Source organism: Stenella coeruleoalba (assembly GCF_951394435.1).
Source record: "Stenella coeruleoalba genome assembly, chromosome: 7".
In the NCBI taxonomy this organism is placed as follows: domain Eukaryota; kingdom Metazoa; phylum Chordata; class Mammalia; order Artiodactyla; family Delphinidae; genus Stenella; species Stenella coeruleoalba.
Genome location: NC_137153.1, coordinates 88,671,349 through 88,688,187, shown reverse-complemented (window position 1 = coordinate 88,688,187; position 16,839 = coordinate 88,671,349). Strand labels below are relative to the sequence as shown.

General features: G+C 48.3%; 1 protein-coding gene across 1 annotated transcript in view; it reads right to left on the bottom strand.

Annotated features, from left to right (window-relative positions):
* Positions 1 to 227: 227 nt before the first annotated feature.
* Positions 228 to 16,839, bottom strand: part of CCDC180 (coiled-coil domain containing 180) — a 55,544-nt gene continuing 38,932 nt past the window's right edge. The window contains exons 26-37 of the mRNA XM_079927683.1: positions 16,519 to 16,691; positions 16,210 to 16,265; positions 16,021 to 16,099; positions 14,947 to 15,024; positions 11,762 to 11,828; positions 10,847 to 10,988; positions 7,612 to 7,772; positions 6,900 to 7,037; positions 6,294 to 6,405; positions 3,690 to 3,795; positions 1,593 to 1,728; positions 228 to 393 (exon numbers count right to left, since the gene is read on the bottom strand). Coding sequence (XP_079783809.1) covers positions 262 to 393; positions 1,593 to 1,728; positions 3,690 to 3,795; positions 6,294 to 6,405; positions 6,900 to 7,037; positions 7,612 to 7,772; positions 10,847 to 10,988; positions 11,762 to 11,828; positions 14,947 to 15,024; positions 16,021 to 16,099; positions 16,210 to 16,265; positions 16,519 to 16,691 — 1,380 coding nt within the window. The 3' untranslated portion in view covers positions 228 to 261. The remainder of the gene's footprint in view (positions 394 to 1,592; positions 1,729 to 3,689; positions 3,796 to 6,293; positions 6,406 to 6,899; positions 7,038 to 7,611; positions 7,773 to 10,846; positions 10,989 to 11,761; positions 11,829 to 14,946; positions 15,025 to 16,020; positions 16,100 to 16,209; positions 16,266 to 16,518; positions 16,692 to 16,839) is intronic.

Sequence of the window (16,839 nt, the reverse complement as noted above, 5' to 3'; positions counted from 1 at the left end):
TAACCATTCCTGTTATCCGCCGTCCTAGCTGACCGTGTGGAATTCCCCCTTTCACCTCTGTGTTCCTCATTGGAAGTGATCTCCATGTGGGCAGGGACCACAACGTGTCCTGGTCACTGTGAAGGTACAGCGCTGGGCATAGAGCAGAGATGGATGGATGGATGGATGGATGGAAGGATGGATGGATGGAAGGAAGAAGGGTGGGTGGATGGATGAGGAGTCCACACAAAATAAGCCTTTATTGGGAGTGGGTTGAGGGTGTCACAAGTACAGGTCCTGGATGGTGTGCACAGAGCGCTTCCAGCTGTCCTTCCAGCGCTGAGCCTCCTTCACCTGCAGTGTGCTGTCATCCTGGATCTTCTTCAACTCCTCTTCCAATGACGCTAAATATTTCTGGGAGCAAGCAGCGGGAGGAAGCCACGTGAGGAAGGGCTTCTGGGCTCTGTGCCCTAGACGAACACTGTAACCTGCTGCCAGTTAGCTTTGAACCCACTCCAGGCACCGGCAAGAGTTCCACAGGTCATTTCTCATTACTTTGCCCAATAACCCGTCAGGCAGGCCCGGTTATTTCCCCCATTTTACAGATTGGGAAACTGAGGCTCACAACCTTGCCTGGGGTTATTTAGCTAGAAAGAGGCTGAGCAGGGACTAGGACCCTGCTCTATCTGATTCTGCACTCTGCCCTCCTTCTTAATCACCATCCCACACTGTAGCCTCCTTGGAGCTCAGGGGTCCTGGCTTCCTCGAGAGGCTGAGCCCACTAGGCCTGAGCCCTCACTGAACTTGGCAGCAGAGTTGCCCCCTCTGCCTGGGTCTTAGCACGGTGGCCTGGGAACTGAGGGCTCTCCAAATACTGGGGTCAGCATATCTCAGGACGAGGTTTCTCTCTGGGGCACCAGGAACAAAGGTCCACACATCTTCAGAGCCGAGAGGTCCCGCAGGAGGCCTCTGGGTGCAGCCTCCTCTTCGGGCAGGCCCCATGGGGTCTAACAGGCACTGGGTTCAAATCCTCGCTCTGCCACTCTGCAGTGCCATAGAGGGGACACACTTCTTTAAGTCTCAGTGTCCTCAGCAGCAACATGGGGACAATTCTACCTTCTTCATGGGCTTGTTACAAGGATCCAATGAGAAGGCTCACGTCGAGAACAGAAACTGCAGCAGGTGCTCAGGAACTGTCCCTTATTCCACCCATTGTCACCCGCTGCTCCCATGGCCTCCATGCCTCTGACTACTTTGTCCCCTCACTCTGTCTCAACTGTTCCTCGGAAAGCCTTCCTTCACACACACACCCCCACCCAAGTCTGGGTGTGGTGTCTCTCGGCTGGGCTCCTACAGCACTGGGGCTCACACCATCAGACCCGAGCTATCATTGGGACTGGACACGACCTGTGGCTCACGCGCTGGTGCTTAAGAACATTGGCTGTTCCCAGTGCTGACACTGTGCCCTGGGGCACCCTGAGGTGTGTCATCTGCTCCATGGACCAAATGACAGGGCACCTGGTGATAGCAAGCTCCCTCCTTCCCAAGGCAGCCACACCGAGCTGCCCTGCGTTCCCTGGGGTGCACCCACCCCACCCTGTCTCTCCACTCACCAAATAGATAGCATCTCGAGCTTCCACGGATGCCAGGTGGCCCAGGGTCGTTTTGGTGGTGGTGATTGATGGTGTTTTCTGGAGGAGAATCTTGTGTTGGATGGTGACTTCGGTGGGTTTGATTCCTGGCCACTTCCTACAAACAAACATGCATGAAAAGTCCTACAGGCTTATCTTCATCATTCACAGTGCACCCTTCATCCCTGGTGAAAAAGGTTAGCATTTAAAAACAAAAATTATCATGCTTTAAACGTCTAATTAAAAGAAAAACCCTGATAATAAACAAATGGGACCTAATGAAACTTAAAAGCTTTTGCACAGCAAAGGAAACCATAAACAAGACGAAAAGCCAACCCTCAGAATGGGACAAGATATTTGCAAACGAAGCAACTGACAAAGGACTAATCTTCAAAATTTACAAGCAACTCATGCAGCTCAATATCAAAAAACAAACAACCCAATCCAAAAATGTGCAGAAGACCTAAATAGACATTTCTACAAAGAAGATATACAGATTGTCAACAAACACATGAAAGGATGCTCAACATCACTAATCATTAGAGAAATGCAAATCAAAACTACAATGAGGTATCATCTCACACCGGTCAGAATGGCCATCATCAAAAAATCTAGAAACAATAAATGCTGGAGAGGGTGTGGAGAAAAGGGAACCCTCTTGAACTGTTGGTGGGAATGTAAATTGATACAGCCACTATGGAGAACAGTATGGAGGTTCCTTAAAAAATTAAAAATAGAACTACCATACGACCCAGAAATCCCACTACTGGGCATATACCCTGAGAAAACCATAATTCAAAAAGAGTCATGTACCACAATGTTCATTGCAGCTCTATTTACAATAGCCAGGACATGGAAGCAACCTAAGTGTCCATGACAGATGAATGGATAAAGAAGATGCGGCACATATATATAATGGAATATTACTCAGCCATAAAAAGAAACGAAATTGAGTTATTTGTAGTGAGGTGGATGGACCTAGAGTCTGTCATACAGAGTGAAGTAAGTCAGAAAGAGAAAAACAAATACTGTATGTTAACACATATATATGGAATCTAAAAAAAAAAAAAAAAGGTTCTAAAGAACCTAGGGGCAAGACAGGAATAAAGACACAGACGTAGAGAATGGAAGTGAGAGAGTGGCGTGGACATATATACACTACCAAATGTAAAATAGATAGCTAGTGGGAAGCAGCCGCATAGTACAGGGAGATCAGCTCGGTGATTTGTGACCACCTAGAGGGGTGGGATAGGGAGGGTGGGAGGGAGACGCAAGAGGGAGGAGATATGGGGATATATGTATATGTATAGCTGATTCACTTTGTTATACAGCAGAAACTAACACACCATTGTAAAGCAATTATACTCCAATAAACATGTTAAAAAAAGAAAAAGAAAAACCTTACTGAGCATTTAACATTAAGCTTCGTCAAGTTCTTTTTTGCATTTTCATACAGTTTAAATCCATGTGTATACACAGTTGGGTTCTGCATGGGGAAGGGGAATCCCACACCTCTAGATGTTTCCCTTTTCTGGGTCTCAGTTTCCTCATCAATTGGCCAGCGAGGTGGCAGTCATCAGTTCCTGGCCTGCTTTTCCTATTCTGCTATAAAACCACTGCTGACAACTTAGCTGGGCAAATCGCTGCCTTAATTCTTCCAGAGTAACATTCTTGGGTCACAGAGGACAAGCATTTTGGTAGCTCTTGTCATACAGGATGGACAGTCGTAGTGGATCACAGTGCCACCAGCAATCTGAGAATGTGCCCCACACTGGGACAGGCCTCTATTTTTTGGGGGGGCCCCTTTGTGGGTCCTTATCACATGAACTAATACCTGCTGAGCTCTTAGTATGTGCCGGGGCACTCCAAGTACAATCTCATTGAACTTTCTCTTCATAATATCATGTAAGGTAGGCTGCCATGCCCATTTCACAGATGAGGAAACAGGCTTAGGACACAATGCCTTCCCAAGATTACCAGGTTTGTTTGACGTCAGAGCTCGTGGCCCTAACCATTCCACTGCACCACCCCCAGCACATACAGCCATTTGTGGTATTACTCCCTGCTCTCGGCTCTCACCTGCTCCCTCGTTCAATCAGGGGCTTCTCACTCTCTTCCTCCAGGGAGAGCCCGTTGAGTTTCCTCCGTATTAGGATTGATGTTTTCTGTTTCGGGGGCTCCATCTCTGGCAGGCAAGAGACAGGTTACTGACAGCGGCCTCACCCACAGCCTGAGATCAAGGGGACCCCCGATCTTACATTTAGAGAAATGAGGGCTCGCTCCCCTCTTCCCCACTTGGAGTCTCAGGCAGGAGGCAGAGGCCCCTCCCAAACAGAAGCCAAATGCACCAGGTTCATAGGTGGGGGCCGAGGAGATGGCAGGGGGGTCAAAGCTGGAGGATGAGAGGTATGGTTTGGGCATGGTTCCCAGCTCCAAAGCCCTCAGAATGATGCTCTGACTTTCTTGCAGCTCCTGTGAGCCCCCGAATATGCTTTGTAGAGCCTTCTTTGGCTTATACTAGCTCAGATGGGTCCTGAACTAAGAATTTCTCCTGGAATGCATACATTCAATGTTGTCCCTCTCACGTCCGGCTCACTGACCTGCCCTTTGACGTGAAGAGAAAGGGGCTCCGTCCACACGGTGAGCAGCCCTCTGCACCCTGGTCTGCATGGATGGCAGGGCCAGGCTGCTTGGCTCAGAGCAGGAGAGGCTCCTGTAGACCTGGTGCAGGGGGTCTCCCTGGCCTGGCGGTTCCCTCCAAGTTACCGAGGCTGCCTCCCTGCCGGCTCCTCTCGCCTGTTCTCCCTCAAGTGTGAACCCCAGGGTCTCTGCAGGCTCTGCTCTCCCAAACCAGGCTCACATTTGCCAAAGAGAGCCCCAACACTGGAAAGTGACCAACGCCTCGAAATTCATATACATTTTGACCTAGAAAGTCCACTTCTAGGAATCTGTTGCCCCGAAACAGAGAAATATGGATGCAGACGTTCCCTTCAGCACGATTACAGGAGCGAAAAGCTGGACGTGGCCCGATGTGCACCAGCAGGGAACTAATCAGTAACATACGATGCACAGCAACTGAAAGTGCTCAAGGAGGTGGTGACTGGCTTGCCCAGCGTCCGCCCAAGGGGAAATTAGCTTACAAAAGAGCACACACTTGTGATCCATCCTCCCATCCCCCCGCTGATATCCACACAGGCCTGTGCCCGAAGGGAAATAACGAGGAGGACAGCCAGTGTTAAGGACACTTATTTCTGGGTAGAATGACTATGTTCTTCTCTTTCTTTGTAACTCATATTGAATTTCTCATTTTACTGTAAGAAATATTCATTGTCTGTCTAATGAAAACTTAAAAATATAAAAATAATATATTTATTTACTTAATAGATTAGTGATAAATGGATAATATTTAATATCTGATTTGAATCTTTGTATAGTTATAAAAGTAATTGGTGCACATTATAAAAAATTTAAACATCACCTAACGGGGAAAAAGAAAAGATTTTAGAAATCTCTCACAGCCCCACTTACCAGAGATGGTCATCAACAGTCTGGTACCTGTCTCTCAGGCTCTGTTGCTCTCATTCTCTGTCTCTGTCTGTATCTCACACAGACTCATTTACATATATGCGGGGTGCATGTTTATATCACATATGTGTTTTTTTAATAGTATCATAGGTAGGTATAATGGTCATCTTGCTTTTTCCTGTGACAGTGTTCCTTCAGGACTTTCTGGTTGGCACATAGAGACCTACCACACCCACTTGAACAGCTGCACAGTACTCCCTCCTACATCTGGACCATAATTTATTTACCCAATCCTCTATATGTAGATATTAACATTGTTTCCAGTTCTTTGCAATTTCAAGCAGTGTTGTGAAGAATCTGCTTGAAAAAGTATGCACGTATTTCTGTTGGATAAATTCCCAGGGTTAGAACGGCTAGGTCAAATGCACACACACTCTGTTGTTGAAGGCACCGACAACAGAGTGTTCTCCAAGAGAGTGGGGTGGACGTACACTTCTCTGAGAGGCTCTGTGGTGCTCAGGCTTCCCGACAGCCTCACCAGTGCTGGCTGTCACTGAACTTAAAAGCCTTGCCAGGTTATTGGTGAGAAATGATATCTTAATAATGTTTATATTCACATTTTTCATCATTGGTGAAGTCAAGCATCTTTTAAATTTATTGGCCTTTTGAATTGCATGTTTGTTCTCTATCTCTTTTTACAAATTTGGCCTGTTAGAGTTCTTTATACCACAGGGATATTAGGCCATTCTCTGACCTATTAGTTATTAGGAATATTGTTGCAGTTTGTGGTTCGTCTTTCCATATTTTGACATTTTTCCTTGTTTTTGTTTTGGCCACAGAGAAGTACCAGCCATTCCTTTATGGCTTCTGGCTCTCATGGTTAGGAAAGCTGTCCCTACCCCAAGATTATGAAAATATTTAGCATTAGGATTTCATTTTTTATATATAATCTTTGATTCATTTGGGATTTGCTTTTTTAGTTTAAAAAAAGAGAGTTTTAATTAAAACAAATAAAAATTCATCAGTCCCCTCCATAGAGAATGTATTTTCATTCTGGGGGAGTTGGGGGAAAGCGGACGGCCCCCCCACCCCACCCCAGGCCCATCACCCTGTGTCACACCCCCTGGGGCCAGGGCACAAGGCCGGTGGTGCACATACTTGCAACCTGGACATCGTCAATGGTGACCACCTCATCCAACTGCAGCAGGAACTTCTCAGTGAAGGTGGCCAAGCTGGCTATGAAAAACCGGCTGTACTTCCGGATGAACTCCTGGAGGAAACATGGGAAACACGGTGCTGCAGGGAGAGGAACGTGTCTCCAAAGACAGGCTGAGGGAGGATTTGGGGAGCAGCATGTGAGACAAGACCAGGGCCACGTGTCAACTGTGTCCAAGTTAACAGGCATCTGGTCTTCCCCAGGAGGCCTCTCCCTAGAGGGGACTTGGTTTGAAGATAGGCAATGATTCTGAAATGGCCAAGGGACAGACATAGACAATTTACTAAAGAGGAAATAAAACTTGACATGGATCTTGGAAAAGAAGTTCTCATTAGTAATTAATTAAGTTAGAAATTAAAAAATGCAAGTTACAACGGCCAATAAAGACCATCTCCACCTATGACACCCGCCTGCTTTCATACCCTGCTTTGGCCAGGGTGTCAGCAAAGGGCCGTGCTCAGTGCTGTTGCTGGGCTGTCAGTGGGGGTGACCTCCGGAGGGCAGTGTAGCCCTCAGCATCTAGACATGGAGTGGATGGCACTACTGACCTCCAGCTGCTCCCTGGTGACCGCAATCAAGGTGTCCAAATCTTCCTGCCTTTTCTCTTCCACTTGACACAGAGACTCCATTTCTTGGAGATGTGCGGGGTGTCCAAGATTTGGGTGGAGCTTCTGGGCATTTTCATCCTTCAGAAAATCCAGAAATCAGTAGGTTTTTTGACCTGGTCTTGAGGTCAGGACCAAAAAGTCACTGGCCTATGTCCTCTGCCAATTATGGCCACGGCCAGACTGATGTGTGCACTGACCTGGGTGTGTGAAGGGCTGAGGAGTGGCAGAGGAGCGGCTGAGGAGGGAAGACAGGGGCATGGCTGGAGCTGACTCCAAGGGTTAAGAAGTGGGAGAGCTGAGCATCTGCCCCAGAACAGTCAGGGTTTCAGTCCAATAAAATCAATAGCATCCACGTCCCATGGCTCGAAGGACCATGTGGACAATTACTGTTGATCTCAATGGCCACAGCCCCATAGAACCAGCTGACCTAAAGGTTACATCCAACGAGGAGCGTGCTGAAGGCCTTCTATGAAGGAGCTGTTGGCTCAGCTCTCGTCTCTCCAGTGCCTAGTGTCCCTCACCCCCATCCAACAATCCCAAGCCTGGCCCACGTCCTTCCCTGGGACTCAGTTCTGCCGACGCCCCACCTCCGTTTCTGAACTCCCAGGGCCTCTGGTCCTGGAGAGGAGGGGGCTGGTCCGGGGGGCCCCACCTTCCTTCTCTCCAGCTGTTCCTGATAATTCGAGAACTGTCCCCGGATCTCTTTGGTGGAGGTACAATATTTTTTCCAGTGGTGCTCCTTGAAATTTTCCATCACCAGCCAACACACCTGGGGCAATAGCTCCTCAAATCTCCTCATCTGGGCCCGTAATTCTGTAGGAATTGGGGGTGGGGGACCAGGGGTGAGCACAGAGCAGAGCCAAGTTGCTGCAGCAATCTCTCCAACAAAGGCTCAAAGCGGCTTCCCAAAGACAAAGGCTTGGTCTACAATGTGGTAATAGTTATTCCATCAAAAGGGGTCCTGTGGTCAAACCAGCATTAAAAGTACTGGACGAAACAAGCTCAAAGGACTTCTTTTCTACTCTCTGCAGGACTTTCCAGTGCTTTTAAAATGCACTGCATCTTTCAGCAGTTCTGTCTCATCCATTCTCTCTTCAAATATTGCCTTGACCCTAAGTCTCCTCCTCTCCCTCTAGACGTCTAAATAGCTGCACGCCAGACCTACCCTTTCTTCCATCTCTCTCCGCCTCTCTCCCGTATTTCCATTTCTTTGTTTTCCTGTGCTGCATTTTGGTTATTTTCTTTGGTATTAAAGCCATTCATAAGTTTAAAATTTCAATGATTTATTTTTCCAATATAGAAGTTTGATTTGGTTCTCTTTCATATTTACTTGGCCATTTTAATAGTCTTTTGCTCCTCACTCATGTTTCCAATTTCCTCTTTTATTTAACTCTAAATAAATACATTATTTTATATTCTGTGTCTGATACATTCAATATCTGAAGTCTTTACTGGTCTCATTCTGCTGCCTCGTGCTCAAGGTGCCTTTTTCTGTGTGTGTGTGTGTGTGTGAGTGTGTGTGTGTTTTACGGTGAACTCTTTTTTCTTTTGCGGTACGCGGGCCTCTCACTGTTGTGGCCTCTCCCGTTGCGGAGCACAGGCTCCGGACGCACAGGCTCAGCGACCATGGCTCACGGGCCCAGCCACTCCGCAGCATGTGGGATCTTCCCGGACCAGGGCACGAACCCGCGTCCCCTGTATCGGCAGGCGGACTCTCAACCACTGCGCCACCAGGGAAGCCCTGCGGTGAACTCTTATTCTGGGCATTTTATTTGTGGGAATCCCTGGAGGCCTGAACGGAAGGTGGGCTTTTCTGGAGAGGATTTGTAGTATCTCTACTAAACAAGCATCTGGGCATGACTGACTCAAAATCATTTTAAGTTAAGGTATCAGCTACAGGTCTTATGGATGATCCACAAACACAAAGTTGAATTTAGGTTTATCTAAGTGTGACTTCAGGTTTAAACACCACATAAGAGCTGGCTTACAGTTACGGATTTTCATTGGAGTTTTTCTTCTTCTTTATCCAGTGCCACGGCTTATAACAAGACAGTTTCCTTCTAGTCACTGGGGGAGGAGGGGATATGGTTTCTGTCTCATTCTCCTTACTATGCAGAGGGAGCCCTGTGGAGACCCAGTTTTCTGTGGCTTGTGCCCTTTCAGACTGCCCACCTTGGGTCGTCTGGTGCTTGGTCTCTGTTCCCAGTGTCCTGGAGGCCATGAAAACAGAGGCTCAAGTGGACCTGGGAGTCAGCAAAGCCCTCGTGGCACTAGCCAGAGTCACTGCTCAATTTATCTCTGATTTCCTATTCTCACTTAATCTTGGAGCCCTGTATGTTTCTTACTTTATAGCTAGCTCATCCATGCATTTAAAAGTTTACCGCAGAAGTTTTATATCCAGGATTTTTACATGTTTTCAGTGGGAGAGTTGGTCAGGATACTGGACTCCCTGAAGGAAATGGAAGTCTTCATTTAATGTGAACTGTCAATCTGCCCGAGAGGGACATAATCTGCAGCATTTCTCAAACCCATTTGACCAGGGAACCTCTCTTTTGAGGAAGATCACATAGGATGGGATCCCACAGAGTTCACATGGGGAAACACTGAGCTAGAGAAACAAAATGTTGCCCGTAGTTTCCGTTCGTCATTCTACAGCTACAGTAATGAGAGCCACTGCTGATGATTTCCCCTGCATATGGCAGGGCTGTGAGGGGCTTAATCCTCAAAAAAGCCTTGCATGGTGGGTATTATCCTTGTCTCCATTTACAGGCAAGAGAAGGTGACTCGGTCAAGGTCATATGGCTGGGAGATGGCGGTGCTGGGTCTTGACCCCAGGTCTGGCCGTCCCCTAATCCTCTCCCTCTTCTACCTGTGCTGCCCCTCAACCAACACAGAAGGTCTGTGATGCGCCCTCAGGTTCCCTGCCTTACAAGCAGAAATAATCAGGACTTATGACTGCATAAAACACACATAGCTGTGGACATGGAGAAACAGGAACGGGGGCGGGACCTATGGGTGTGTTTTCACAGCTCCCTTTAGGTCGTTATAATAAACATAAATGGCAAGATGTATCCTGCCTGCCTCTTTTCATGTCCCTATTCTCTAGGAGGCTATGTCTATCAAGTTCATCATAGCCCAAACCCAGCACAGGCCAGGCATACAGTAGGCACTGTGGAAGGATTTTTCAAATGATTAAACACAGAGGCACCATATGACCCAGCAATTCTCCTCCTAGTTATAAACCCAAGAGAAATGAAATCACACATCCACACACAACATGCACGTGAACGTTTGCAGCAGCAGCATCCACAATTGCCAAAAGGTGGAAACAACCAAATGTCTATCACCGAATGAACAAATAATACTGCATGACTCCATTCATGTGAAAGCCCAGATAGGAACATCTAGAGAGACAGGAAGTAGATTAGCGGTTGTTTACGGCTGGGGATGTGATGGAGGGACAGTGGGTTCTAAAATTCACAGTGATGGTTGCACAACTCTATGACTATATTAAAAGCCACTGAATGGGTGTAAAGTGTACAATTCAATGTATTTTAATACATTAAAATTAAATGAAATTAAATGTATTAAATTCATTAAGTGAATGTTTCAGTAAAGCTGTAAAAAATATCTATTCAATGAATGAAACATTTTTAGTGATACAAATCACCATATTTCTCAAGAAAAGTGAATTTTTTTTGGCATTGTTGTTTCTCCCCAGTTAAATCTGATCAAGGTTTTTACCTAATTGTAAGATGTCAGCTTTTCACAGGGAGGCTCCTTTGCCTCCCCAGTGACCTCCAGGTCAGGAAGGCAGCATTCAGGCAGTGAGAGGCTCTGTGCCCCCAACCCCACTGGCCTGCAGCCCGTCTGCTGGCCACACCCACCTATGAGGCAGGAGTTGTGGTACTCGTCAGCCTGGCTGTGGTACACCAGGATCTTCCTGCAGATGTTCTCTGCGCACTGGTCAAAGGTTCCGTACATGCAGTCGGGCCTGGTGATTGAGTGCTTGTCTTTGTGGTAAAACTCCTGCAGGAAAGGGTTGAAAGTGTGGGTGCCAGGCCCCTCCCCAGGGGGCTCTGGCTCAGCATCTTGGCATCCTCCACTGTGCTCTCCTCACCCCCTGGCCTTCTCTACTGCTGTCCTCTCCGCCAGGGTTGCTCCTCCTCCCTGTCTGTCCTTGTCACCACTGTCAGTATCCCAGGGCTGTGCGAGGCATGAGCGAGCCAATGGTATAATTCTAGGTATCTTTCAAGACTAAAATGGGTCTTCCACCCACCAGGCCGAGAGCTTTCTCTGAAGCGCCAAGCTGGGCCACTAATACGGATGACCCAGAGCTCTTCTCTGAAGACTCACAGCCCAGGGGGAGGCAGACAGGAAGCACACAGACACCCCTGTGTGGGGTGCACTGGACCGGAGCCCTGGGTCGCTCCTACTAGAGGCCCCCTGCTCCCACGGCCCCACCCATCCCTCTGTAGTGCCACCGTGTCTGTCATCCTCTGCTGGGTGCCGGCCTCTCAGGGACAGAGACGGGGCTTGTTCCTCTTGGCACACCCGGTATCTGACACACAGTAGCCAAGGAACGGTTGGTGGCTGAACAAATGGGTAAATGAATGGATGAGCTTGAATTTCTAGGATGAAAGACAGCACATGAGGTGACAGAAGCTGGGTACTGTAGTCATAGGGGCTGCAGTCCCCTTTGTTCAGTTTCACCCAAAGGCCATTATCAGCAGAAGGCAGGAGGCAGAGCCCACTGGGGACGTGTGACCAGCGGATGGCAAAGGGGCAGGTAGAGTCCTCACCTCTACCATGGTCAGCAGGTGCTCGTTGCTCTCCCAGAGGAGGCTCAGGATGATGCCTTTAAAATCCCTGCAACACACAGGAGACAGATCCCTGAGAGGCCTTGTCTAATCACACTAAACGGTGTGGACAAAGCCAAAGGGACTGAACATTCTGAGTACTCAGCAGCCCGGCCAGAACTGGAGTTGGACAGCTCGGGATGCCCAAGCATGTCCCCACCTAATATTTCTGTTCATCTAGTTGAATGCCTCTTGCATGTGACAAGCTGAGCTTGGCAGCTTCCAAGTGTCTCTGTTCTCTTTTGTCTTCATCACTTCTTGTAATTACTCATTCCTGCCCCAGGGCCATTGCTCACACTGATTCCTCTCCAGGGAACACCAATTTTCCTCTTGGTCACGTTTGTTCCTGCTCTTCCATAGATCCTGGCTCAGCAGTGATTCCTGACTGCCTTGTTCCAATGCTCTCGTGGCCCTCAGCTTTACAGCACTCCCCACAGGGGGACTGGGGACTGATCTGTGTGACTGGACATTAGCCCCATCTCTCCCAGCACCTGGTGAAGTCCACCAGGACACACACTGTGTGTCTGTTTTTGTTCACCATGGAATCCCCTGTCCCATCGCAGTGCCTGCACCTATCAGTGCCTCAGTCTTGGTTGAGGGAAGAAAGAATGATTTCTTATAAATATTAGTCTAACGAGCAAGACTGCCTGTAGGACCAAACATCCTCTTTCTGGTACCTCTGGCCTTTGGGTTGACTGTGCGCACACGAGGTCTTTACTGAACAAACCTGCACAGATCCAGTGAATATTCCTGTCGGTTAGGTCAACTGTCTCAACAGTTAAGACTGAAATAAGGGACAGATGTGTTAGAACTGCATGTACCTGTAGGACAGCTATTTTTTCACAGTTTCTATAAAGTGATGCAGTGACTGCTTTACACACACATCAGTTTTGGCATTTTCTAAAATACATGTATATTACTCATGTGATCTTTCATTTAAAAATTCATTCATCGTAATTAAAGAAAATTAGAAATAAACTGAAAAGCAAGAAGAAAAAAATAAATGCTAACATTTTACTGTATTTCCTTCTGCTGATTTTTAAATTGGTCTGGAGCTAGGTTCATGGGCATTTTACATTCTGCACACTTAAAAGTGTTCCCCCTACATTATGATATCATTTTAAATGGCTGTGTGACACCATCCAGTATGTATGCACCGTGGTTTACAATCCTCCATTTTTGGACCTTTAGGGTTTTTTTCCCATTTTTAACTGGGATAAAAAGTATTGCATATGGTTTATCATGCAAGCGTTTTCTTCTTCATAGATGGTTTCCTTGGTAGAGGGACCCACGGACCTGCACAAAAGGCATAAACTTATGGCCTCCACTATACCTTTCCCGACTGCTTTCTGGAAAAGTAATTTGCTGTCTGTTGACCTTGACAAAAACTCTCCCCTCGAGCAAACGTTAGGCTCCTCTGCATGCTTTCACTATACTTTCCCAAATACTTTTCCACTGTGGGATTCATGACCTTGACGTGATTTTACTAAGGATAACTTGGAACCTCACTGGCTTCTTGGGGAAACAAGATCTCCCCAAACTGGAGGGGAGACCCCCCCAAGACCTCTCTCCCTCACCACGCCTATGCTCCTTCTTCCTCCTTTTGCCACCTTCCACCTTCCCTTCAGTTCCCTGGCTTCCTTTGATATGACCCCTTCATAGCCCTACCTCGCCTGTCTCTCTGTCCACCCTGCCAGACCTCTCCTTTCCCACTCCAGCCCTCAACTCCCTACGGTCGCTTGACCTAAATTCAGGCGTCCTGTCCCCATCAGGGCTCTCAAGGGACAGAGGAACTCCTGAAAGCAACTGCCTGAGGCTAAAGAGGAAAAAGGGCTAATTTGAAAGAGGTTGGATGTTTCACCGGCTCATATGCACTCTAGAATTCGGAAACTCTTGTTAAGTTTACTTATTTTATGGCAATATAATTATTTGTGTGAATTCCACAAAAAGCTGTCCTCCTTGTAACAGGACGTAACTGGAAACATTGATGTATAACCAAGGCTTTGACTGAAATGTCATATGGACAACGATGCATAGGATCAGACGTGACCAAACAGTTTCAAGAAACTAAGGTTGACTTGATGGAGACAGTGCTTCAGAGCCCTCTTGGGAAAACCCACCTGGCACCTGGCTAATGAGGTTCCCAGCCTCACAGGTGAGTAAGGAAAACCTGAAGGTACTGTGGGGACCTCAAGAAGAGAGGCTTTCACCCAAATCTATAGGTACTGCAGGTGAAATCTGACTCGCCTTTTTGGCTTCAAGAGGCTTTTAAGAGTCTAATCTGAGATTCTTTTTGAGAAGTTCCAGCGACGCAAACGTAAAAAGTTTAGGTGGTCAGTCACCACGCCTGCTGCACTTATGTAAATAATCAGGCAAAGCTAATGAGACCAGACTTGTTTTGTAAACAAGAATCAAAAAGAAGGGCGACATAAATTTTATGTTTCAGTGGGAAACTATAGCACTCTCTCGTGATTAGTAGATTCTACCCCTATTCATTGGCTTTGAGGTTTTGTGACCTCCCTGGAAACTGGCACGGATCTCGCTGTCATGTACGTTTTGTCAGTTCTTACCAAATCTCAATTCTTCTAGTCTCCTCCAATATCTGCCTACAACTCCCCACTGAGAGCTGAAACCTGACTATCTAGGTCCCTGTTGGGACTCGAGGTTGTTCTGTAGCTGGCTTTTCCTCCAGGATCCAAAGAAGCCCTGCCAGCTGGAGTGGGCCGATGGGCAACTGGAATGCCAGGAGCTACTCCCGAGTGGGCCCCTCTGGGTGCTTCAGGCCCAACGTCTAGAAAGCCCCTTGACTGGTTGCCCTACCACCAAGTCTCAGTAGACGGTTCAGCTGGCCCTTAAGGAACAAAAGGTGACTGAATAGAAATGAACTTATTGTTCAAAGGAAAGAAGAATGGCTTCTTGGTGAACGTCTAAATTTGGTGGAACTATCTCTCAATAAATTTAGGTGAGTCAGGCTGAGACAAACCAATCTTGACTCTTACCCATCCCCATGCCGACCTCTCCTGCTCTGCCCCCTACTTCCCATTTCCCTTGGCTGAGTTAGACTTAGCTGCCCCCTGACAAAGATGACAGGTTAAAATGGAGTTAAAGGACATGGCATTGACACTTACTCCGCCGGAGGAGGTGGCTTGTCTCCGAGCACCTGGTACTTTCTATCTAGTCTGTTGGGCTTGGTGTACCGTGTGATGCTGTGGGGCAAAGGTGCGTCAGTGCTCTGGAGGCTGGAGATGAACACAGGCAGACCTGAGCCCACGTGAGCCCCCCCCCCACCCCGGGCCTGCCTGTGCGGCCCCGCGCTTCGAGATGCTCCCTCCCGCTCGGCAGCTCTGGAGACAGCCTTATCGCGGGGCTGGAGCCCTGACCACTAAAACCCACACAAGGCTGCCGAGAGTGGTCAAGGGACAGAGGTGCTCGGGCCCAGAAATCTGTATCCTTTTCTGTGGTGAGGACCCAAAGAAAACTAGGTTGAGCCACATGTAGGGTTGCCAAATTTTCAAATAAAAATACAAGTTAAACTTGAATTTCTTAATACAACACTGTAAATCAACTATACAACAATAAATTTTTAAAAAGAACTCAAATTTCATATAAGCAATGAGAAATTTTTAGTGAACATCCCATGCGATATTTGGGACACACATATATAATATTAAAAATATTACGTGTTGTTCACCTGAAATTCAAATTTAACTGGGCATCCTGAATTTTTATCTGGCAGCCCTAGCAACATGTACTTCATTGGTAACCACTGAGAGACTGAATATGCAAATGGACAACAGCTGGACCATATATAAGTAGAGAACTCTGGCCCATAAGCTGCAACAACCTGCCTAGGACACCAACCCCTTAGCTACAATAAATAACTCAGGAAGCCGGCTTGTGGAAGTCAGACTCGCAGGAGGACAGATCGCTATTTCTAGCGGCAATCCAGGAAGCCAAACAATACCGTGGAAAACCACCCAACTCCCGGACAGGTTCCCAGGGTGGGAGGCCATGTGAGCCAAGCCACTGGGCGGGGGTGAGCACAGACCAGTCTAAAGCCGGTGTCAAAGCCGGCCCCTTGTGGGGTCCCTTGGAGTGTCAGGGCTGTGAGCACAGGAGGTGCACTCTGAGGACATGGTCTGGTAAAGGGTGGCGGGGTGGGGTCTGAGGCGGGGAGATCGCAGGCAGCCTAGCCTTTCTACCTCGCTGCCAAGGTGGCACTGGCAGTGGACAAGCCCTTCTTCACGGAGTTGTCTACCCGGCTCCGCAGTCGCTTCAAGCCTTTGGGTGACGAGCACCCAGGACAAGAACAGAGAATCCAAGGTGAGGTGGGGCCGGGTGGCACTACCAGCTGCCCCACCACCGGTGCCCTGAGACCTGTTTGCCTCTACCTGTTTGGGACCGCTCTTTGTCACACTGCTGGGTTGGACATTTGGAGTCAGGAAATCTGAAACCAAAGGAAAGGATGTGAGCTTTTCCCCAGTGACCACAAGCACGGCTCAGGCCAGGCACTGGGCACCATCCCAGTTAGCCCACGATGCCACGCGAGTCTGCCCAATCGTGAGCCCCACTTCAGAAGAGGAAGCTGAGGCTTTGAGAGGAGAAGCCCCCGCATAAGGTCACAGCTGTCAAGGGTGGGCTCACATGGGGGCTGGCTCCCGAAGGCTCAGGGCCCCACTGTGCACACCCAGGCCACTCACTGCAGGATCCTCCTGACCACCTCCACAGCTGGGTCTTCAATCAGGGACTTCCCCATGCGGCTTGGCTGGGTGAAGGACTCGGGGGTGACAATGTCTACCTTGGCCTCTTCTTCATGGGCTTCTGAAGATACCAGGATGTCACTCTCTACCACCAGGTTGGTCAAGATGTTGTCCTGAAGGCCAAAGATCAGGGCCCAATTGTGTGGGTGGCAGGCAGGCAGGCAGGCTGGGTTCCCGTCCCAGCACCACCTTGCCCAGGTGCTGTGGCTGGAGGCCAGCTGCCTGACCTCTTTGAGCCTCCCTTTTCCCTTCCGTGAAGTA